Source organism: Tigriopus californicus, chromosome 9 (genome assembly GCF_007210705.1).
Source record: "Tigriopus californicus strain San Diego chromosome 9, Tcal_SD_v2.1, whole genome shotgun sequence".
Taxonomy (NCBI): Eukaryota; Metazoa; Arthropoda; class Copepoda; order Harpacticoida; family Harpacticidae; genus Tigriopus; species Tigriopus californicus.
The window spans coordinates 5,965,397-5,988,908 of record NC_081448.1 but is presented as its reverse complement, the minus strand read 5'-3'; the positions used below and the strand labels follow the sequence as shown (position 1 = coordinate 5,988,908).

At 42.0% G+C, this 23,512-nt stretch overlaps 2 protein-coding genes across 6 annotated transcripts; both read left to right on the top strand.

The window, feature by feature from the left end:
• Positions 1 to 4,848: 4,848 nt before the first annotated feature.
• On the top strand, positions 4,849 to 14,133 carry LOC131886032 (neo-calmodulin-like). 3 transcript variants are annotated; one of them, XM_059234250.1, is made up of 3 exons: positions 4,849 to 5,079; positions 13,052 to 13,233; positions 13,790 to 14,133. In XM_059234250.1, the coding sequence occupies exons 1-3, from the start codon at positions 4,966 to 4,968 to the stop codon at positions 13,959 to 13,961; spliced, it is 468 nt and encodes a 155-aa protein (XP_059090233.1). In that variant the 5' UTR covers positions 4,849 to 4,965; the 3' UTR covers positions 13,962 to 14,133. The 3 variants fall into 3 exon arrangements, with proteins under 3 accessions (XP_059090233.1, XP_059090232.1, XP_059090231.1); XM_059234249.1 differs by lacking the exon at positions 4,849 to 5,079 and adding an exon at positions 9,564 to 9,989; XM_059234248.1 differs by lacking the exon at positions 4,849 to 5,079 and adding an exon at positions 10,416 to 10,636.
• A 1,990-nt stretch (positions 14,134 to 16,123) lies between these two features.
• LOC131886028 (neo-calmodulin-like) lies at positions 16,124 to 23,375 on the top strand. 3 transcript variants are annotated; one of them, XM_059234243.1, is made up of 4 exons: positions 16,124 to 16,347; positions 16,902 to 17,097; positions 19,925 to 20,126; positions 21,293 to 23,375. In XM_059234243.1, the coding sequence occupies exons 2-4, from the start codon at positions 17,005 to 17,007 to the stop codon at positions 21,712 to 21,714; spliced, it is 717 nt and encodes a 238-aa protein (XP_059090226.1). In that variant the 5' UTR covers positions 16,124 to 16,347; positions 16,902 to 17,004; the 3' UTR covers positions 21,715 to 23,375. The 3 variants fall into 3 exon arrangements, with proteins under 3 accessions (XP_059090226.1, XP_059090224.1, XP_059090227.1); XM_059234241.1 differs by having other exon boundaries at positions 16,124 to 16,460; XM_059234244.1 differs by lacking the exon at positions 16,124 to 16,347 and adding an exon at positions 16,553 to 16,623.
• Positions 23,376 to 23,512: the final 137 nt, after the last annotated feature.

Here is a 23,512-nt window from a genome sequence, read left to right as displayed (position 1 = left end):
TTTTGGGAATTTTATCCCCAGTACTATTAAAATGAAAGGTTATAATTCGTCTATCTATTACCTTTCAATCTTTATGATATTTGGTCTACCAACGAATTTGTGTTGGCAGACCGAACTAGTCCTTGAATATATGATTGATCAGGAATGCTATCTAAAAATTTGTCCAAGTCTGACTTGAACGATGCTACCGGATCAAGAAGGCTTTCATATTCCCTAGAGAGAAGCAAATTAAACGATAAAGGAGCCCGAGAAAGAAGAGAAGTGGACTTCATTGTTCGAACTAGCCTGAATTCTCCATTGCTTAAAGGTGCTCTCAAAACGCACATTAAGCCTCTACGGTCACTAGAATTGACCCCAAATTCTGGTTTGGGACAAAGCTCATGGATGCTTTTGAAAACGAACAGTATCAGGTACCTTTCGTACCTTCTCTGAACACTGTACAGTCCCAAACCTTTTTAGCCTCTCCCAATATAAGAGCCCTCTCAATCCTGTGATGTTCCTAGTGAAACATCTTTGGACTTGCTCGACCTTTTGCAAATCTGCTGAACTCATTGGAGCCCGAATGGGTGAAGCATATTCAAGATGTGGCTGGACAATCGACTTGTACAGAGTTAGCTATCTCTGATGTTATGCTATCTCTGGGCTGAAACGTGCGATATGTCCAACCACACATTTGAAAAGCTTTACCCACCTTCAACTGGATATGCTCATCAAACTTTCCATTATTTTGGAGGACTACAACTAAATTTTTCATAGATGAGACCAGCTCAATATCTTTACCTATATTATCTACGAGTGGAGTATTCAAAGGAGTTGACCCGAAGGTCATTGAGAGGAATTTCATTTTGTTCAGGGCCATATTACTCTCAGTTACCCAAGAATAGATTATTTCTAGGTCCTTTGCAAGGCTAGTGGAATCTTGGCCATTCCTACCAGAAACTAACTTTGTATCGTCAGCATCAGAAGAGAGACTGGCAGTAATACTAAGCTTTTGAAGCGGGGCAACGAATATTAGAAAAAAGGGGCCCTAAGATATAGCCCTGGGGAATACCTGACTTTACATCATGTATATCACTAAGAGATCTCTCAACCTTAACAAATTGCTATCATGAATGAGGCTTCTTATCCAATTGAGAACCTTGCCTTGGATCCCAATGTCATGAAGTCTATTCAACAAAAGGCCATGATCTACCTTATCAAAGGCCTTGGCAAAATTAAGATACACAGCATCAACTGACTCATGCCTTTCCAGTCCCTCAATGACCTGCTCTAAATGCTCAATCAGTTGGGTAACCGTGCTAAAATGTGCTAGGAACCCGTGCTGGCTAGGAGGAATTCAACAAGTTTGGACTTCATGATCTTCTCATACACCTTCGCAATATTTGCAGTGAGAGAAATCGGCCTATAGTTACCAGGGAGCGATTTATCTCCTCCCCCCTTAAAAATTGGAACAACGCGGGCTATCTTTAGTGAAGATGGAAACTTGCCCTGATCCAAGATGCAACGCATCAGGTAGGAGAAAACAGGAGCAAGAACCAGTGAGCATCTCATCAGAAACTGAGATGTCACACCATCAGGGCCAGAAGAACGCGAGAGTCTCAAGTCTCTAATGGCCTCTAAAGCATCTTGATCTGTGACTACAAGATCATCTAAACGCTCAACTTGACTGACCTTGTCAATCTCAACAGACTCATCTTCAGAGCAATGTGCTGTTGCTTCTAAACTCAGCGGGGTTGAAAACACACTGGAGAACTGATCTCCAAGCATGTCAGCCATAGTCTCTACATTGCTAATGACTTCCCCATCAACCTCAAAAGGCCCAACAGAGTGTTTCATTTTTCTCTTAGAGTTCGCATAAGAGAAAAATGCCTTCGGATTCGACCTGACCTCCTGAACCACCTTACTCTCAGTTTGTAACTGGTCATATTCGATGGAGGCCTTAATCTTACCCTGAACTACGTCCAACTTTTTTTGGAGACTAGCCACAATTACTGGATTCGAAGTGCTCTTCAGCCTTTTTGCTAGTTTGCAACTCTTTTTGAACAAAGTCTTCCTATATTTTGGAATTTTTGTCCGTGTACCACCTTTCGGAACACATTCAGAGATTGCTAAACTGGAGCAAACTTCCTTAAAAACTGAAACTAACTTATCAATGGCTGCATCTATGGACGATTCCTGTTTCAGAATTGAAATTAGGTCAAGTTCTTCTAATCTTTCTATAATCAACGGCCAATGTTCATCTTTGAACTTGAACTTAGCCAAACCGACCTTTTTGGCCGGTTTTACTCTAGAGCACGCCGGCTTTTGAGTAATGGTCGACCCTATCTCAAGAACATGATGATCTGACAGATTAGTAGGTGTCACATGGACATACTGGATCAGATCAGGGTCATTGGAAAAGACCAAGTCGAGAACGCTATTCTCTCTAGTGGCTACACCAACGTGCTGGGAGAAATTGCGCAAGATCGCGAATTCTTCCAGCTTTTCGAACGACTGAGATGTCGATTTCGAAATGGGAATATACCCATCAGGACTAACCTCCCACTCTACAACGCTAGCCGGAAAATTAAAGTCCCCTACAAAGAAAACCTTCGAGCAAACTGCCAGGTCCAACTCATTTCCAGTGAATTGGAGAGCTGACGAAAAAGAGCTTGCTGAACAAGAAGGGGGTCTATACATTGTAACAATAGACAAATCAAGACCTCGAAGATGACAAACTAAGACCTCTACTTCTCCATTCGACATTTGTACATGACTAATGTGCAAATCATTGCTAACATATAGACATAGGTACACCCCCATGTGGGAATATGGGATTATCAGGACGTATTCTATCAAAACGAATTAAGTTGAAACCAACTATGATTAGTTCTTGATCTAAGACCCCTTGCTGAAGCCAGGTTTCTATTATAGAGCATGAATGAAATCGCTCTCTCAACAGCTAGTTCTTAACTAAAATATCTTAACTTTTGTGCTGTCTTTTTTAGAAATAAGACAATACACGTTCAAATATAGCCCCTTTACGGGCCTCTCTTTTGACGGACCAAGTTCACAAGATCTTGGACCATCCTCTCCAGTCGTAAAAAATCTCTCTTATCAACAAAGCTATGTTCTATTGGAGGCAATGCATGAGCTAATGGGGATGGTTTGGTTTGAGGAAGGGATGGGATGGGCAGCTACATTTGAATATGAACGTATTTTGGGAATAGGGTTGGGGCAAGGAATATTAGGGAAGAGAGTGTTTATAGGAATAGGCGTGGATTGGGTATTTGAAGGAAGAGGAGGGAATTGGGAGAGAGGGTGGGGGGTAGGAGGAGAGGGAGGGAGGAAGCTAAATGGGTTAAGGAAGGGGGGTGGGGTGGGATTGGGTTTAAGTGAAAAAAAGGACAATCTACCTTTGAATATCCCTTCTTCCTATTGTACTTCTCAAGGCCGAACTTGAGAAGCTTTTGACACCATTTAATTGTCAAGGACCAATACAATCAAACTAAAGAACTACACATAACGATTTGGAACTAGAAGTGCTACACTACAAATCAGAAAGAAACTGCTAACGCTAAACATTAACGAGCGATAAACTTATTTTTTTTTTGTATTTGGGGTGCTAGGGTCGGAGGGGTAACCTCGCCCGGCCGGCGAAGCTAGCCATCACATCATCCTTATACTTTTTCCGATAGGCAGTGTCGTAGTCCGTATCAGATTGGTTCTCCGTCTGTGGGCGTGGTTAGCGTCTAAAAGTTTCCTTGAGAAAGGTCGGGGAGGAGAATCGAACCGGGGACCTCACTCATAATAGGAACCTGCGCTAACCACTTCACCACTTCTCCTCCCTTATTAGGTTTTAAAGTAATTACGTCTTAACAAAGTGCCGTGAAAAACCAAACCTAATTGAGTGAATGAATGGCAATTCCCATTCATTCACCCACACACAAACACCACGAACATTACACGTGCACAGCAACCAAGGAGTAACAGAGGAAGTCACACCTGGGTTAGAAATTCCTGGGAGATAAGAACAGCAGCAAACTAAAATGCGGCTGTTCTCAGCGAGCTCCAAAACAGGAATGAGAAAAGGTTTTCTCCGAAGACGGGATTCGAACACACGCCTTCTGGGAAATCATGCCGTGCCTGTTTCGGATTCCCTGGACCACTCAGCTACCGTGGTTCTCAACCTCAAATGATTATGTGAAATGTTGATTGACCATCTGCCTTACAAGAAATTTTGCAGCTCAGCATGTCAAATGTGGCCAATTATTTTGAAGCCGTCTCTAAAAAGCTGTCCACCCAATATGGGTAAAAAATTGAAAATCGACATTGTAGAAAATGATTTTGATATTCTGGCAGTACTTTTACCAAGCTGTGCTCTAATGTCTAAATTTGTTTCCGCCTATCCTTCACCACATCTCTTTGTCCAAGTGAGCATGGACAGTCACGAAAACAACAAAAGAGGATCGTGCCAAATTGTCATGTTCCACAAGAGGAGCTGTCTGTACTTATCCTATTGTCCTTTTTGTACTTAGAGTAAATCAGTAATCTCGTGGATCGAGCTGCCACCGGCTCAACATCCTCAGAACCGACAATCTTATCAGGATACACATTCTTATTGAGGTACAAACTAGCACATGGGCACAATACCACCAGAAAAGAGGAACAGGAAGGAAAAAGGATTTAACAAGGTTGCAGGCGCAGACCGCATCCTTAATTAGAGATCGCTTTGTGCGATTGGCATCCCTCGTGCCTTAAGAACCCTTTTATCCGAGCTCATGACAACCTGCTTGATTAGGTACTCAATGCAGCTGAGAAGCAGCTAATTTACGATGGTTCGCACACACGCGCATTTGTCTTCATCCCCACCCCACCCCAAATCAGTCGTTGTCCAATTTCCGATCCGCGTGGACTCAAACTAAGTTCGTTCCCTACGAACACGTGAAGTGCCAAAAGCCTCCATCCAATTTCTAGACGACCAACATGCCCAAGAAATTTGGACCCACTCAAAAAGATGTAGTGGAAGAGCTGGAAGACTTGTGCAAGAATGCCTTCTTCTATTACGATTCGAGGAACACAGGGTACATCCGAAAAACGGTAAGTTTTCATCCGCACTCCTCATTTTTATCCAAAAGAAACTGAATCCTTGGTGAATTAGCTGGAATACATTAATTGTTCCAATATCTTACAAAGGTTACATCATTCACTTCAAAGAAGATTACAAGTGATTGTGCATTTTTAGATTGTTTTGGTAACAAAAGCAAAGAAAATGAAATCCCCAATAGGTCAAGACTGTTCTGATTCTGCTTTGTATTAGATTTGATGGATCTGGCTTGAATAAGGTGTTGATCTGGTATTAATCTTCTTCCTTTAATTGTCGGGTATGTAACCGATACAAGGGAATGAAATTCCCAGTAAATCACTTTGAGTCATAGTATTTTACAAAATATTTGAATTAGCCGCTCTAGGGCACCCTTGAATGTAAGGCTTGTCTGAGATCGTTGACAAAAACCGATCCCGATTTAAAACTTAATTGTGGGTCATCAAAGTCGAATAATATCTCAATGCATCCCTAGCCAAATCAAATGAGAGTTGGTGCCCTTGAAAAAAAGCCGCTCGGCTTAACGGTTACCACGGAACACTACTATTGTTTGTTTTTTTATTTCTTTTTTCTCTCCGAAATTGTTAGGCAAACTTTGTGACAGAATGTTTCTCGTGTAGACGCACCATAATGGTGCCAATTTCGGAAATGTTTGGTATTTGACAAAGAGTTCATCTCTGAGCCGTCTACACTTGAAACTACCCGATCAAAACGGTTTGACAAATATTTTGATTTCGATTTCTAATCAGATGAACTTGCAATTGATCGTTTCATTTCCCAATGGGTATTTCATTCAATATTTATGTTACGCACTGTAAACAAGATGATTAGTATAATGACCATAGGAAAAACTGAGGAATGAAATTTGAAAAAAAACACCGATGGGCACTATCATGATGAGAATGTTTCGCTTTCCAAAAAGGTCCTTTATTTTGCCAATTTCAATCTGTGCGGTCATATGTTGGCTGAAACCGATTACTACTTGAAGGCATTTTTTGCCCCGTTCTATGAACTATACCATAACCCACCTGATGATGCACTTTTAATAACATTTTTGCTTTTCGAAAGGTTTTCGAAATTCATTTTGACTATAACTCATAAACTGGAACACGAAAACCCGACCAATTTTCCAACTCATTATGATCGTGAATAAATGGACAACAGTTCTCCAATAATATCACAAACTATTTAATAGCCGAGTACGGGTCGAAATATGACAACGATATATAGTCCAAAGGTTATGTCAAAAACATATACATAAATATAATAAGAGCATTAAACATGATAAAGACAGTTTGGATAGTTATATGCAGTTAACATTACATATGGCATTGACTAAAAAGAGTTCAGCTTTATAGAACAAATAAGGACCCGCCCACAAGAACAGGCGGCATTTCACAGGGAAGGTGATGGTCATGGGCGGCATTAAGGTAATGAGTCAGTTGGTAGGACTCGGTCCGTTGAGATCCGATTGATCTGGCTTTCATGGCTAAAATTGGCGGGCGGGAAATGGACGAAAGAGCAACCAACAGTGGCTGGCTGGTCTGGAGGCTGAGGTCTCAAGGGTGTATGTACGTAGAGGACCGATCATAGCCGTGTGTGTCGGCCGAGGGGTGACTAATAACCGGCCAAGAACCTCCAGGTATGGGCCAATGATTCTGTTTTCTCTGATGACCTGATCCAACTTGAATCGAATCCGTCTTCTTTGGAGAGGGCAAGGAATCCATCCATCCAATCTTTGTTTTTAATTTTTTTTCTGTTTTTTCAAGCATATTGACATTTTTTTCATCTTTCTCTTGTCATGGTTAGAAAAGAGTTAACATAAGCCAAGTTTTGCGCAATTGCACAGGGGAAGAGGGAAGCTTTAAAAGCTTGATAATTTCTCATGCGGTTTTTTTAGGGGGAGGGAGGGAGGCGTTTGGTAAATGAGACGGGCTTGTCTCAATTCAGACTTCAAAATATGTGAAACGTTCAAAGCAGAAGTTTAAGTTTTTTAATAAATTCTCCCCGCTGAGTTGGGACCAGAGCTCCAGTCGAAAAAGTACAACAGAGCAGATGAGACATTGCATTGAGACCAAACATTTTAAAAAATCCTGAAGAATATATTTTACATATTTTTTTTCCTTTTTAAAGAAAGAAAGTAAGGGTAACGAGAAGGCTAAAAACCGTTCCGTTACTGATACCGTTACTATTACACAAATAGTACACAATTAAATTACACAAACTATTACACAAACACCGTTACTTAAACCCTGGATGTGAGACTCACCTAAACCTTCGAAATCATTAATTTTTGAGTTTGTCGAGGGCTTGAAAACGCTCTCAAAACGCACGTTAAACCTCTACGGTCAGCAGCAGTGACGCTAAAACTTGGCATGGAACAAACAAAGCTCATGAATGCTTTTGAAAACGTACGAGATGCCTTTTTTCCTTCTCCGAATGTTGTATAGTCCCAACGTCTTCAATCTCTCCCAAAGCGAGACCTCTTTCTTTCCCTGAATGTTCTCATTGAAACATCTTTGGACTTGTTCGACTTTTTGTAAACCTTGAAGCCCTACTTTGAAATCAAACTAGAGAACTGATCTTCAAAAATGCTAGCCATAACCTCTACATAACTAATTTGGCTACATCATTGACCTCAAAGGGCCCTAAAAGGTGTTCCATTTTAGAAAAATCTCCTCGGGATCAACCAGTGCTCCCAACAGATAATTGTCAATTGAGACCCTTCTGACTATACCTTTTTCCTTGAAGGCTAGTCTCAACAATCACATTTTTTCTGTAAATGTTTATTAGTGTAATGTTAAAGCACTTCTACAAGTTATAATGGTAACAAGAATTTCGTTTGGTTTCCCAAACTGATTAGAATACAAGAATATAATTTATGCAACGGCAGTTTGCTACTGAGCTTGGTTAAAGTTTGATTTTTTCACGTAGTACGTTTTACGTAGTAACACTTTCTAAGTTCAATCTTAAAGAATGATCATGCTTTACAGCACTGCTTTCCAAATTGTCACTGTTGACAGAAGGCTGTCATCAGAGATTCAAGATTCCATTTCACATATTTGGCTAAGATTTTGAGCTCCATGCAATGAGATTATACGAGATTGATTATGTCCTTTTCCAAACATGTTGACCTATCATGCAAGTAAAATTTGGAAATGTGACCAAATGTGACCAGGGGGAGGCAATAGGCCTGAAATAACACCATTGCATTTGTTTACGAGGAATGGATGTGTAATAAATGACTCCTTGTGGCAATAGTAATTGGAAGTGTAATTCGTTCCTTAAAGGAACGACTAAAGCCCTGAGACGAGTTTTTTTAACGCCCGTACCTCTGAGTTAAGGCTTGGCCGTTACCCAGAAAGAGCTTTGGCTCAGCCCTTTGGCGAGTGTATTTTCATACCAGTTAATGTCCAAGCCCCTAACTCCGGGGTAAGAGTTTTAAAAAAACTGGCCTCTGGTCTCGGGATCTCCGTAAGTATTCGAAATTTAAGTTTTGAATCAGATTTCCTTGAGCTTAATTCTATTGCATTTTTCTTGACCATTATTTATGTCTTCAATCAAACATTTATTGTTTGCTGTTTTTCGCCATAAATTCCGTTCTTTAAATCAAATTAAATTTAAAGCTACCTTTTTTATATCGATCCCGTCCGTTGTTAAGTTTCCATTAAGTTATGGATTGCTTGTTTGAGGCAAGTTTGTTGAAAAAAACAATCAAGTTTAAAGCATTGAAGAGTATGCCAATTCTAATTTCTAATGTGCACCATCATGTGAAAGATGTCCTCCTTTTCCATGGTGAGCACTGGGGAGACTCATTACTCTACAGTACAAAAGCATGATTTTGACATGAGACCTGTTCAAGGGCTAGCCTTAGGTTGAAGGCAAGATGACTTTTTCGATAATAAAAAAATCTTTCGTGATCATTTGGAACAAGTGCACCACGTAAGGCTAGTGGAAAAAGGAAGAAATCCCGCGGTTTTGGTGAAAGAGTCTTCGTGCTTCACTTGACGGGGTTTTCATGTCCCAGGGCCAGGTCTTATCTGAGGCCGAGGTCTGCAAATCCTAGGTTGTGACACACAAACTTTGTCAAAATGGAGTATGGAAAAAACGTCAGTCTCTAGATTGCGTCGTAGATTTCTAAGCTTCAACATTGGGAGGCATTTATTTTGAACATAGAACCCTATTTCGTTTGAAGAAAAAGCTAATGGTCTTAATACAGGAAGACGCTCATTGAATAATTCAAATAAGTCTTTATTACGAGAAGCATATCTCATTGGATATGTACAGTATGTAAGGTACATGATAGTAAAAAACAAATAGTTTCACACATGACGGTTTGCGGCCCATTCTGGGTTCAAGGGTGCATTGAAACGTTCCTATTGCAAGAAAAAGGCATTGCATGTGCAAATCTAGAGATCCAAGGTGATGACGCCGGGGTTGATAAATGTGGTATTTACTTTAAAGGAGAGAGCCATGGGAGAGTTCTTGACATTAGAACAAAAGAGGGCGGGTACATAAATTTTTATGGATTTCTGGCATTAGACGTCAAGGTGTTGGTTGATCTTTGGATCAGTTGGCATTGGAAGACAGGAAACAGGAAATCATTCCAAGGTTTGTGCTCACCTCCCGGAAGTGAATATTGTTGGTTTTGCTCCCCAAAGGTCAAGATCTACAGGAACGTCCGTCACGAGTTTCTCAATTGATTCCTTGCAATTCCTCGGAACGTGCTAGCCTTTGAACGACCAACCTTGGTTATCTTTTCGGAGAGCACTCAAGCTTAAAAGTCATGGATTCAACTGATTGGGGAGAGCGTTTCCGAAATTGCCTGAAAAGTGAAGAACTATCCCTTTGTTACGAGGCATTTCAAATCTTTGACAAAGACGGATCTGGCGCCATCGATGCCAAGGTGAGCAATGACATCCTTTTTCGATTTACTCGAGGATGCGCCAAATGTCTGGAACAAGGCACATTGGTCTCCTTTTTGACAGATGCGCATCTCGGAGATGGCATCTTAAACGTTACAACCACTCTCCTCCGTCCCTTGATCGTCATGAATTATTCACGTTGTTGTCCGATTGTCACAGAGGTGAATTGATTTCTTGGCTGATACACATCACACACGCACTTGACGGAACACATGGAGGAACACATGGAGGAATATACAGGTATACCAATAGAAGGATAAAGACACGCTCATGGGATCTAGTTTTGACTGACTCGATTCGTCCCTGAGGATGGGAGAAGCGGGAAGTCGTGGAAACATGGTAGATATCGATGATGTACCGGTTGGTTGGTTGGTTGGTTGGTTGGTTGGTTGGCTGTTTGGTCATGGTAGCTAATAATGAATGACTATGACGTCTCATGACGGTCGACAATTTCCTGAAGGTTACATGTTAGTTATTATTCGCTTGGTCCACAGGGATGACGAAGATGGAGAGCGTATCCCAAAGTCGTCGATTTATGGGCACTCGCTTAAGTGAGCATGACTTTCAAGCATGTTTTAGTGCATTTCAAAAGTTTGACAAGGACGACTCGGGAGCCATTGATACCAAGGTCAGTCTCATTCGTACACGATCATTTAACCTGGGATTGGGCTTCTACAGGGTTTTAGGGCCACTTTGGTGCCTTCTGGCAATGTTTCCCCACGCTCAAAGATCTAATTGAAAATTAAACCCCATTTTTTTCATTTGGAGGAATTATTGAAATCCGGCTGCCTCATTATCAATGATCTAATTTTAGTCTAAAAATTGATGTGACTCTCTGATAGTTTGGCCAGCAAAGTAATGTCCGAAAATGCCAAGTGAGCGCATCCTTGAGGTCAGAGCTAAAGCTTTGGGAATGCCGAAGACCAGCAAGAGGCCGAACGAGGTGGATCTCAATCTTTTGGCGTACATCCTCAAACCATTTGAGAGTGGCAAACTTCATGCAAGAACGGTGTGTTCATAAAGAAAAAACCTGACTGAGGCCTTAACTCTGGTATTCCAAAAGTCAGTCCTCAAGCGCCCAAAGATTGGAGGGTTGGGAATCTTCTTTAGGCTAAAGTTGGATTTTTTTATGATACGGTACAAGGTTGTTCAAAATCTCGTTTATTGAAACTTGACACTCAATACCATAAGGCAAAAATTTGAGTGTGAGGAAAACATTCTCAAAAGGCACCAAACGTGGCCCTTAATTTATTTCCATCCTGTATATCTGAATAGGATACTATTAGGTTAACAGTGTCTCCAAACCAAATTTGCCTTTAGGTCCACGCAACGAAATTCCAAACTCAGTACAAGAAATTGTGGAATTACATATCTCATACCAAGTCAGGTCTTTGACAAAAGCATCCTCAAGCTCTAACAAAACCCCCATTTTTGACAGCCTGAAGCGGAGAGGTATTAGGCGAGAAAGGACGGGGATATGTTCTTTCTCAGCCATTATTAGCTCTGTTATCTTTCGAGAAAAAGAGAGACCTGTCCATTTCTCATTTTTCTCCTTCTTCTGCCATCCAATGCTGAAAATTGGAGACATACGTATGATCTGTCCCCGTAACTAACTCGTCTTTACCATGGTATGATACACACACTACATGCCCCATCTTGAGGTCTTTCGTATGAGAACGAAAGCACACTTTAGGCCCCCCCCTTCGGCTAACCCATTTCTTGCTTCCATCTTCCCCTATCTTCTGATACCCAAGTACCACACGCAAGTAGTAGTGCGTTTTCTACTTTGAGGATGAGGACGACGAACCGCAATGTGGAACCCTGAACCACAGATAATGATCTCTCAATGTCCATTTCCGCGCCCATTTCTCTTTCTTATCCTTACCATTTCCGACCACCATCCGGCATCCGTGTCATGGACTCAAACGCCACCATAACTCTTAGTTCTACGTTGAATAAAAAGACTGTCAGAAAAACTCAAGTTCAACAAATGCGAACTGGCCACCACCGCCTATTTCTTACTTTGAGCGGATATAAGGGTCATTGATTCAAAAGTGCTTCGTGATAGTTGGTCCCATTTCGCGTTGTCAAATAATGAGCACACCAAATGAGATGGAACTCAGTGAGCTTTCAGTGGTTATGAGATGAACGGAAGTTCCTTTCATCAATTCAGTCCAATACTTGTGATGAAGTTGTGTCTCCATCCAAGAAGGCCAAAGCCCAAGCTTGTCAGTCTGAATGAAAGGTATCAAGTTTCCTCGCCCTCTTTGTCGCTTTAGGGACCAACTTGGACATTAGAAAGGTCTCTGGCTGAGATCCAACAATGACACTTTTCCTTTATTAAAATATGCACCGCACCCAACCTGACACACAGAACTAGACGAGGGAGCAGGAGGCGAAGAAGAGGCAGAAGAAGAGACAGAGGGAGTTCTTTGGTGGAAACCAGAGAGATAACCAAATGTTCGTCTTTCCCATTTAGAAGCGAAGGAAACGCTGAGGATGGATAGGAGAGCCTTCATCCTTTTCGGTCTCTTCTTGAGGTCTTGGAGACAACGGAGTGTACGTACGTAGGGAAAAGTTTTCTTCGCTTGGCTCCCTGGGATTTTATCTCTTGCAGTTTAGCTTAGCGAACAAGTTGTGAGTTGGCGGAAGAAAAGCATGCCAGCCATGACAAAGTCGGGTTCCATTTCGTCGCTACCTTAAAACCGGAGGATCTCTTCCACCGACTAGGAAACAGATTGATATGCCATAGCCAATCTTGTTGTTCCAACTCAAGTTCCATTGGCTCAAATGATATGCTTCCACGAAAGTATTCGATTGAAAAATCGTGTTCACCAAGAATGAATGACACGTCGATGGACATGGATCAAAAGACTATCACTTTATAGGTTTCCGATTGAGCTTGGTTCAGGCCTAGGAATGAAAAATGGGCCAACCAATGTGACGAAACCCACCAATGTTTTTTTGTAAGCTTAAGGCTCAATCAACAATAAGAAATGAAAGCATAAGATGAGCTACTTCAAGTCTATCGGTTTTCTTCCAGGAACTTACGTCTTTGCTACGTTCCATGGGACAGAACCCAACTGACAGTCAAGTTCATGACATGATCAACGAGATTGACGTGGATGGCAGTGGTGTGGTTGAATTTGAGGAGTTTGTCAAATTCATCACTCGGCTAATGAAGAACATTGACCCAGAAAACGAAGTCCGTGAGGCCTACCGAAGGTCAGTGTGGTTTGTTCTGCTCAATTTGCAATTAGCTCTCCCGAGCGACAACAGCGCAGTAAAATGAGACCATGTGGGTTTTCCCCACTGACATTTCTCGTCTTTTGAAAATTGAGTGCAAAAGCAGTATTTCTAAGAAATTAAGCACTCATCTTATTTAGCATTAGCAACGAGGCCTTCTGCCATAAAGGTGGAAAAGTAGAACATTCAGCTCACGGATTTTAAAGTATAAGCATAAAAGAAATAACACTTAATGTCACTAGTAGCATCCAATCTTCGATTGTTTTATGGGAATTCATAACATCATTCATATGTGAGTAATAGAAATTCCCTTAGGAATAGGACTAATATAATTTTGGTACTTTTAGCCAGTCCTGATCTGAAAAAATAGCCCGAAATGGACTCCTCTACAAAAAATATGGCTTTTGCTTCGCAAAGACATTGAATGAGAAAAGTTGGACCAAATTAAATTGCAAAGCGGGCCCATTTGGCTCTTAAGCCAGTCGAGCGGTTCCACTTTCTTTCTCGGCTTATTGGCTCCTCTTTGATGTTCCAGATTTGATCCCGATAATGAGGGCGTCATCCGAGTGGAAGAACTTCGCTTTGTTCTCAGCAATTTGCCCGTGAAGCTCAGTAAGGCGGAAATCGAGGAAATGATACTGGCTGCCAACCCTCATCGCGATGGACAGATCACATTCTCTGACTTCAGAAGATTGATTGGCATCTAAAGCCTCTCGGATTATGTATTTCCGATACACCAATTGTTGCTTGGGATCTTGACACTTCTGAGACAAATGGATGATCATTTTCAGAACAGAGATCCCAGCATATTTTTGTCGCCCACGTCAACTGTCGAGCTGAATAAATAAGACCCTTGGACCGTTCCATGGTTCCACTGTATGTTCGCTGTGGCTTCGTTTTTCTCATTTCCGGGACCTCTACGTATCTTGTCGTTTGTCCCCTCAGGCTCTACATACTGTGTGTGGGCACCTGAAATGACCAAGGGGGTTCCTTCACAAATGTGGTTCACCTTAGGCTTGGACGAAGCTCTACCATGACTAGAATAAAATCCTTGTCTTGACAGGATTGTCGGTTCGACTCCACGTCAGCCTTACGGCAAATCAACGTCATTGGTATTGACATGTGCTCAATGTCGAAAGAGCCTCATTCGACGGTAGCTCTTAAAAGGGACCAGATTTTATATTAGGAAAATTATCAGGCTCAAGACTTCAATGAGTCGAATCGGTAGTATCTCCACCCTCAAATTTGGACTTCTTTGGGTTGTTGTGGCGACCAAAATGCTCGTTTATTGACAGGCATGGCCCACCAAAATACCAGATTACTTCCAATGGACAGCCTTGACCAAAGATCAAAGAACTTTCTGCTGTTGTGGGGCTCTGGCTCCCTAATCGTTGGAAGAGAAAATTCATGTGTCAGTGTTCATTTGCCCATCTTCACCACTCCGAGACCCAACTTGTCACACAGCGCTCATTAACTACGAATATACTCTAGATGGGTGTAGTAAGTCCCTTGGGCTGCTTCAGATTGTGGGCTTACATGGAGGCAAACAAGAGCGGTAATTATCCTTCCCGGGGAACGAGAGCGGCGAGCGGGGGGTTAGCTGAAATTCCCATTCACATTGTTTCTCGACGAGACTCGACATCCATTACATTACCCTGCCAGATAAAGAATATCAATTTCCTTTGTGGCCATACTGAATGCCAAATCAGAACCATCCATACTCTCTCCCTCTTGAGTGCTTAGATGTGCTTACTCGAGTGTCTTGTGTTGAGGCAGCCTGCCTGACTAGGGATGATAATGGTGGCTGTATGTTCGCTCTTCATGCTCTTTTGTAACCACAAACCAAGCAAGAGCCTTGGTAAACCGCCTAAAAAGGATCAACTCAATCAAATGGAAATGAGTCTAGTGGGAAATTAACGATATTCTGTGTATCTAATTTGTAGCCAATTACCCTGAGCACTCAACCAACATGACCAACCCACGTCAGCATAAGGGCCATATCAGAGAAGTAGGATGAGCACTTGTCAGTATGACTTTTGCATTTTGCCTGGACTGTTCTCGGGGTCCTCTAACGCCGTGAGTTTCGTTTTTTGATCCACTCATCTGTGTTTGTGCTCCCCCTCATTAGGACACTGTTAGCATACAGTGTGTATGCATGAATACATGTCAACTCCCTCATTAGCCTCGTTAAAAACGAAGACCAACCAACGCATCCAAAGCATTGCCGGGTCTTTCAGCCACGGTCGACGAATAATCAGGCCCCCAATATTGCTGGCTCTGCTTAGCGTTGTGCTTTCTTTCTCGTCAAAATGTCATTTGTCGTCCAAACAATATTCGCATTGTCCTCCTCGTCCACGTGTGTTTATGTGTGCACGCCTTTCAAAATTGAACGGCCCACAATGGTTGTCGTGGGCTTGTCGTCCCGTTGGTGCTAGAGTTGTTGTTGTTGGTGGTGGTGGTGGAAGGTGGTGGGCGTCTTGGTTCCACCTGCATGACTGTGAAGTCCCACTTGGCCATCCACACGCTGGGCACCTTCAAGCTCCAGTTCATAATACGGTCGCACGAGACGTGCATCGACTTATCCACCGTATAGTAGTTAAGTACACACATTCGCACAAGCGGTAGCGAGGAAGGCTTGGGTGACGATGAGTGCCGCGACTGTCCTTTCTCATGACAAATTGGAACCGTAGGAGGAGGGAGGAGGGAGTGACAGAGAGGGACGGGTATTCAACGTAATTGCTCTAACCTGCTAAGTCGACGACGAACTAGTCCGCCACGTGTATGTAGTATGTACAAAGTAAGTCGGGACGCAGTAATGTACGTCCGTACGCACGTCCCACGGAACCGTTATCTACGATGTCTATTCCAGGTTGCAGCTTGATCGTGTGCTTCGTGCATGGCCAAACCGCGAAAGTTCTGACCGAAAAAGCAGAACAATTGGAGAGTAGGTAGCTTTCAGCAACGCTACCAACTACACCACAACCACCACCACCACCAATGCCGACATTGACGAATTCCAGACCATCATTGATTGACTCGAGCATCGCCGTAGCTTCAACCGAACCAGATACGATCTTTTCGTCAGCCAAGCAGGTAATGTCTGTTCCGTACGGAATTCTTGATTATCTATCTCCTGCTTTCTTCAATTCAATGGTTGACTGGCACTCGAAGCTTTGTGAAATCGTCCTTTCTGCCCTTACGGCAAGGTGAGAAACATTTTTTTAATGTAAAAAAGCAAGGTTCCACATGCCAAAATTAGCCCTTCAAATGAGGATAGAAGGTGGTTTATTGTCCACGAGGAAAGCTCAAGCCATCATTAAGGAGATTGTCACAACAAAGCTCTGTAAAAGCGGAATGAGCAAACCCCTGGTAACATTCATTTAGTTCGTCAACAGCCGTGGTAGAGAAACAACTTTGGAAGTGACCGAGAAGTTGAAAGTGTTATGTGTGGGTAGTTATTTGGAAGGCTAAACTTTCCAAACCTGCAATTATTTTATGCTACAACGTTCGAACGCGCAAGTGTGTCAACCACGAGGACGCTTTGGGCCAATTGATTGATTCGTAGGCCTGACTTGAAGTTCTTGATAAGTTCCTTCGTGTTCATCCTTCTCTTACTCCCCTTTTTGTGCTTCCCTGCTTGTACGTAGGTTGACGTTTGACGTGGGAGAAACTTAATCCGAAGTTCGAGCCCCGTTGAACATTTAAATCCAGGCTCCAAAGACAATAACGCGAGTAGGATCCGTGATCAGCATGGTGGACAAGCTCGCTCCAGATGAGTTAAAGGCTTGCAAAGAGGCGTTCGCCATGTTTGACAAAAACCACGATGGAACAATTTCCACCAAGGTGAGTTCTGTACAGTTCTGCAATGGGAGTCTAATCAACGTTATGTGCTGTAAATAGGGCCTTAGTTAGATTCAATGGCAAACTTAAAAGTCACTGGTTGCAATGTTTAGAAATATCGGAGTTGAGACGTGACCCAGGGTCTAGTATGTTAGAAGTCACCACTTAGATTCTCGTTGCCGACCTTTCTCAAGGAAAGTTAGAAAATTATCCAGCGCCCAAACAAAGACTCGTTCTGATCCTGAACTTGACACCACATATCATAAGAATGTGTACTTCGCTAGTGGGGCGGGGCTCAGCACTCTGACCCTAACACCCCAAACTACAAAAAAGTGAAGTTTGAAGCAACCAATTCTGATGATGATTCCTTTTATGATTTTCTGTTTTTGAAAGGTGAACCAGCATCTGCAATGTTTTCTGGGCTTAATTTGAGGATGCTTTAGTTTCGGTGCAAAGAATTAGATGGAGATCTACGACCAAAAAGGTCCCAAGGTACGATGTTATTGCACTTAAGATCATGTAAATCTAACAAAATTTCTAATTAATATCTTTGGGTGTAGGGGAGACGTTAGTACAATTAATGTGGACGTAGGATTAAAGGGTAAATGTCACGTCGAGCCTAAACCGCATTCGTTTAAAGGTTCAGATGTCCGAAAAAGATGAACTTGGACCCGTTTTTAAAGTTCCTAGCTCGGACAGTTATAGCTATACAGCTAGTTAAAAACAATATTGAGCAGTTTTATTGATTGGTTGAAATTCTGGGTTCTTTAGAGATAGTCCTTACAAGTAGATTTACGGTCGACGAGTGAAAGTACCTCCGCTAGTATTGTCCAAAGAAAAAAAAACACATGAAGATATGAACCACCTTTAAACACAAGTCTAGACTACCCAATGCCCACTTAACACTACTTAACAATCATGCAAATATGAAATCAACTACAACACCTTCAAATCTTAAACATTTCAAGTTTCGTCAAATTATATTTGAGTTGAGGTTTTGATAAGTTGAAAATTGGTCGATTTGAGGCACTCAAATAGGATTCCATCGAGATGACAATTGATAGTACCAGAAAATATGTTGTTGATTTGTAAACGAGTCAGTTATCATCGCTGATGTTGCGTAGATGTTCCAATATTGAGCGATATAAAACCATGTAAATATCTGCATTTTTCTTCCAACACCAAAATATATTTAATATCGTCTTAATTGCCATTCATAGTCCCTGAAGATCAATAAAATCTTGTAGCGCCATATCCCTCATGGTTAAGAATCAGTTAGTTGTCAGGGAGCCGAATGAAGGAAATCAATGAGGGAGTCATATTCAAATTACATCTGACCTCTCTATTAATCCAATTTTAATGCCCAAATCGTTGAGAGCTAAGAATTCAAAGAAACGATGGCGAGATTCTTAAAAATCGAATTTTGCCCGGCAAAATACTAGCTCCAAATAATTTGGTGTGGTAACCGGGTAACATTACGTTTTCCTAAAAGCATCATATTGTCAAAGAAAATATTAATGGCAAGGAATACACCGTCCTCATCACAACCCAAATTCGGAGTGAACTGAAAATTAGCATTAACCTGCCTTTTGTGCATTTTAATCAGCCAAAATCGAAATTTTTATCTCTGACCAAAAAAGGTAAAACTATTTTACAGTATTTAACATTTGAAACAATATCATTCCACTCTAAATATTCAATGAATTTTCAAGATAATTGATACAGATCTGCCTAAGAGTGGTAATGATTATACTTGAGACATAGAGCAAAACCAGGAGAGGTAGATGGTTGGCGAAGTAATGAAACACTCTCATATTATTTAACCAGATTATCCCTAACTCAGTTTGTTTTCAAAGAAAATATTTCTCTTTTTGCGGACTTCCTTACCGCTACTGGGATTGGAATCCCAGCAGTTCAAGATGAGAAAATTATTCATTTTACTTAACTTTTATTTATATATATCATTTGATCGAATGGAACGAGAATGTAAAACATTCAAGCAAGAAGCACTAACCAAGCATTTTAGCATAATACGGGAAGCTAGAAGAAAACAATTTTGATGTCACTGAAGTAAAAGGCTCAGGTTGCCAACAATTGTTCCTCACATCTCCCCAGGGAGATGGGCGGCACAGTAGAATAGCACGTCATACCCGAGACAGACGCACGCTGTTTCATGGGTTCGATGCCAAGTTTCACCAAACCATTTATTCTAGTTGACATGGACACATCGAATGGGGGTTCCGCCCTAGGAGCTAACCATCCCAGGCAACATTTGAAGTCCACTTGGTGCACGTTATTCAAAAATGATATCTCATATATCTTAAATATGTAGCGTAAACCTACAATATATTTATTCCTACAAACGCAATGAAAAGAGTCTGATAGTAATACCTTACAAAGTATGTTCTGGGCAGTTGAAAAAATCAAAAGAGAAGAAACATTAGCACAAAACTGGTAAACACTGAACTTGTATTTAGTGTTAGCAATATCAAGTTGGCCTCTGCCGCTCTTACAATATTTTTTTTTTGGCCAAATGTGTCCCTATTATCATTGTCAACCCACCCAAGGCTCATTTATTCGCAGCCTTAATCTGAGTGGAAACTTTGAGGCTGGCCTGCACGAAATAATTCGGAGTAGAAATGAAGGCTTTCAGGATTCCAACCACGGAAGAAGGCTCGACTGCTTCAAGACAATTTGGAAAAACCTGCCCCACTCTCAAGAGACGATGAATGCTTTGGTGGGTTGCCTTACATATAATATAGGGAATGTGTGGGATTTCAAGCCACGGTTGGAATGAAAACCGCATTAAACTTTCCTTTAACCATTGCAGGAGCTCTATGCGGCAATGCGAAGAGCAGGTCAGAATCCTCGAGAAGAGGATGTTCAAAACTTAATCAACGAATATGACGTGGATGGAAGTGGATATTTGGAACTGCGAGAGTTTTGCGATCTTATGTACAAAGAGATGGCCAAAGGTGATCAAGAGCAACATCTCCAAGAAGTCTTCCGTGTATTTGCCAAAGACGAAACAGGTGCGACCGAATTTAGATTGGGCAGTGGTTTTAAAAACATTTTGCTTTTGCTTGGGGCCGGAAGGGCTGCCTCTTCACATTAGTAAATTTGTGACAGAAAAGCCGTTTCTGTTATTGAATAAATCGCCCGAGGCAACCAATTTTCTCGAGTAGACGACAAAAGACATTTATGGTTCAATAAGGTTGATGAGAGCATTCTGATGAAGCCTCTTTTTTCATGCGAAATGGATGCTCCTGGCAGTGTTGGAATTCATTACCGTGACTATTTTTTAAACTCAAAGTCGATTTAACCGCTTGTTAACAAGAACGAGGAAATATTTTTTTTTCCTTTACCACCAATTTTTCAAGCCGCCAAGAATCATATATGATCACTTAGAATGGCATTTATCCTGTAGATAAACTTAATTTCACCATATAAAGTAATAATTGACGAAGAAGCATTGGGAAGATTGGCTGATAAAATCCCCTCACACTGATCAAAAAAAAAACATTTGTGGTCGCATCGTTAGAGGCATAGTAAAAGAAAACCTGTTATATTCAATATTTTGGATCAATTGAATTGATTCAATTGGCATGCAAATTGCGATACTTTTCCCACGGTTGCCCAAACTGGTAACACAACCAAAACAAAATTATAATGAATACAAGATAGAATTCAAGAAGCAATACTTTTAGATACTGTTATGAGCAAAGGGTCCGAAGAGATTAAAATTGCACTAGATTACTTAGTATGTATGTCTTGCTATGGTTTTGAATCAAGCCATTGATTCACGGTTGGTATTGAAAACTCCTACAGTTAGATGGCGCTTCTCTTCTTACCGCCTCTGTTGGTCCAAGAAACAGTTCCAAGGCAATTTCTTCCCATAAACCAACATCATTGCCGTTTCATAAAAAAGGTTATTTTCCAAGTCATCAATTAATTTTGTGTACCTAAATGCCACGTAAAACTGATCATAAAAGTAAAAGAAAAAAAAAACAACTTTAGCCATTCAATAAAACGAAAAACTCAACACGAGTTCTATGACAAGGTTGGTGTTCCACGAGTATTCTAATTACTTGATGTGGACCAACTCATCTGGTCAGTTACCTACCCAATGCTGCAACGTGTGGTTATGCTCCCTTTATTGATCTTCGCTTCAGTGAGCACTGTTCTTTCATCTTTTCAGGGTGCATCACCGCTGAGGAGCTGAAGTTCGTCTTGACCCACGTACCAGATGAGAGAGTGACCTACAAGGAGATTGACGAGATGATCAAGACTGTGGACGAGAATGGAGACGGCAAAATCAATTACCAAGAATTCAGGGTCATGATTGGAGCTCAGCCCAATCTGACAGCTTCAGTAACTGAACAGAATCCAATTCTAGCTCAAATGAGGAATAACCGCAACAAGCAAATGGATGAAGATGAGCGGGCCACAAGCTCAAATCAACGACCTAGTCCCAAAAACCAGAATCGGACTAATCGTCCTAATTTCAATGAGCCTCGACCTCAATCTCGCGAATACTACGCTTATCATTCGCCTTATCATCACGGTGCTCAAAATTATGGTCGAAACACGTTTGAACGTTTCGAGTTTGACCATGTGTGATAAACATCTAGTACTTGTCGATGTGCCTTGATCTTGGAACCACTACAGTTTTTCACTCATCCGCTGACAATGAACCCTTTTCAATGAAGTGAAAAGTTTTCCCACGCCGGTGTTCTTATTCATATTGGAGACCCCTACACAAAAAGTGGGCCCAGCACAGCCTGGTTTCGAGGGCCTTACGGAGCGCTCACGGATTTTACTTACATGCATTCTTCATGTCCTTTCTCATCTTATTGTCAACGTCCAAATCCATCGAGTTCTTCTCAGTTTTCTCCTACTTCAACGTCTAAATTTAACCTACTTGCAAGAGCATTGAGCACTTCATTGATTTACTCTCTGTTCCAAGAAGTGCTGAACATTGTAAAACAAAATATGATAAATATTATATTTCATCAAGCCATTCATTGTTAGCCGTCATCCTGACGTTAAACGTCACTGCTAATTATTGCGACGATATTTGGATGGTTTTGCCCACTAGATCTTCAAATGCATCATCATTTTCATCTCTGAGGCCCAGAGCTCAAAACTGCCAAACTGAGTCAGTGGAGAAACGTACGTAGCGCAGCGACGGCCTTACTCTCAAAGGATGGGGAAAATAGCGTGCGAAACACAGATCCGGGACCTCAAACCAGAAGTCCTTCTTCGACTTCCTCTCCTTTGGAAAACGGAACGTAGGAATGAAGGGGGCCAACCTTCGCCGGGGTTCCCGGACTCACCAAGATTGCTTTGGCTGAGCAGAACAAAGACGAGTAAGAGGAGAGGCCAGCTCAAAGATAGCCCAGAGCGGAACATGAGGGAGGGTGGTAGTGTTGGTGGTGGTTGAGAAGGAGGAAGAGGTGGAGGAAGAGGAGGAGAAGGAGGAACGGAGGAAATGGGACCAGTTCCTCCTTCCTTCATGCCATAAGGGGCCTGAGCCCCATTACTGTACTGCACTTCCACTACTTCTTCGACCACCGACGCGAGGAGGAGAGTGACGAGAACTCTGAAAATCTATGGAGCAGTAGGGAATTGACGGTTTCGTTCCAAGACCATTGCAAGGCCAGGGGGCCACCAAGACTTTGAGCGAGAAGAAAATAAGAGCAAGAGGAGACGAAAACGAGAAGAAGAAGGAGGAGGAGAGGAAGAAGAACACGAAGAGGAGGTGGAGGCACAAGGACTGGAGGAAGAAGCAACAAATATTCGGGGGAGCCTCTAAAACCCAGAGGAACAGCGTGTTTCTCTCGACTTCCTCATGTTCTGAGCTTCGAGTGAACTTACTTCTCCATGGAATCGAGGCTCGGGGCTTGAGGTTGCTGTTGGTGGCGTTGTTGTTGCTGTTGTTACTCCTGTTGTTGTTGAAAGTGGTGGCGGAGGCGGTGAAGGCTGCTGCAGTGTTCTTGAAACTGTTGAGGAGAACGAAGCCAAGAAGAGCGAACCGAAGACGCAGACGAAAACGGCACAAGCGAAGCAATGCAAAAGCGGGCACTCAATAACGCCGAAGGAGCCTTGCCAGATGACAAAGACGACGAAATAGTAGCATTGTAGAACTACCACGGTCCACTCAGCACTGACTGCACTTGAATATACTGTACATATACACGCACGCACTTCCAGGGGTGCATTGACGGCCGGAGCACGGGGCTAAACTTCAACGAGGCCTTCGCCCGGCGAAGCAAAGGCCGACGACTCTGCTGTACCGTACATCCCCAACACTTTCGAGCAAAAGTACCCCTGTGACACAAACCACGAGAAGACGGACAACAACCCTTCTATGCCTGAAAAAATCAAGACGAAGAGAATGATGATCATGATGATGGTT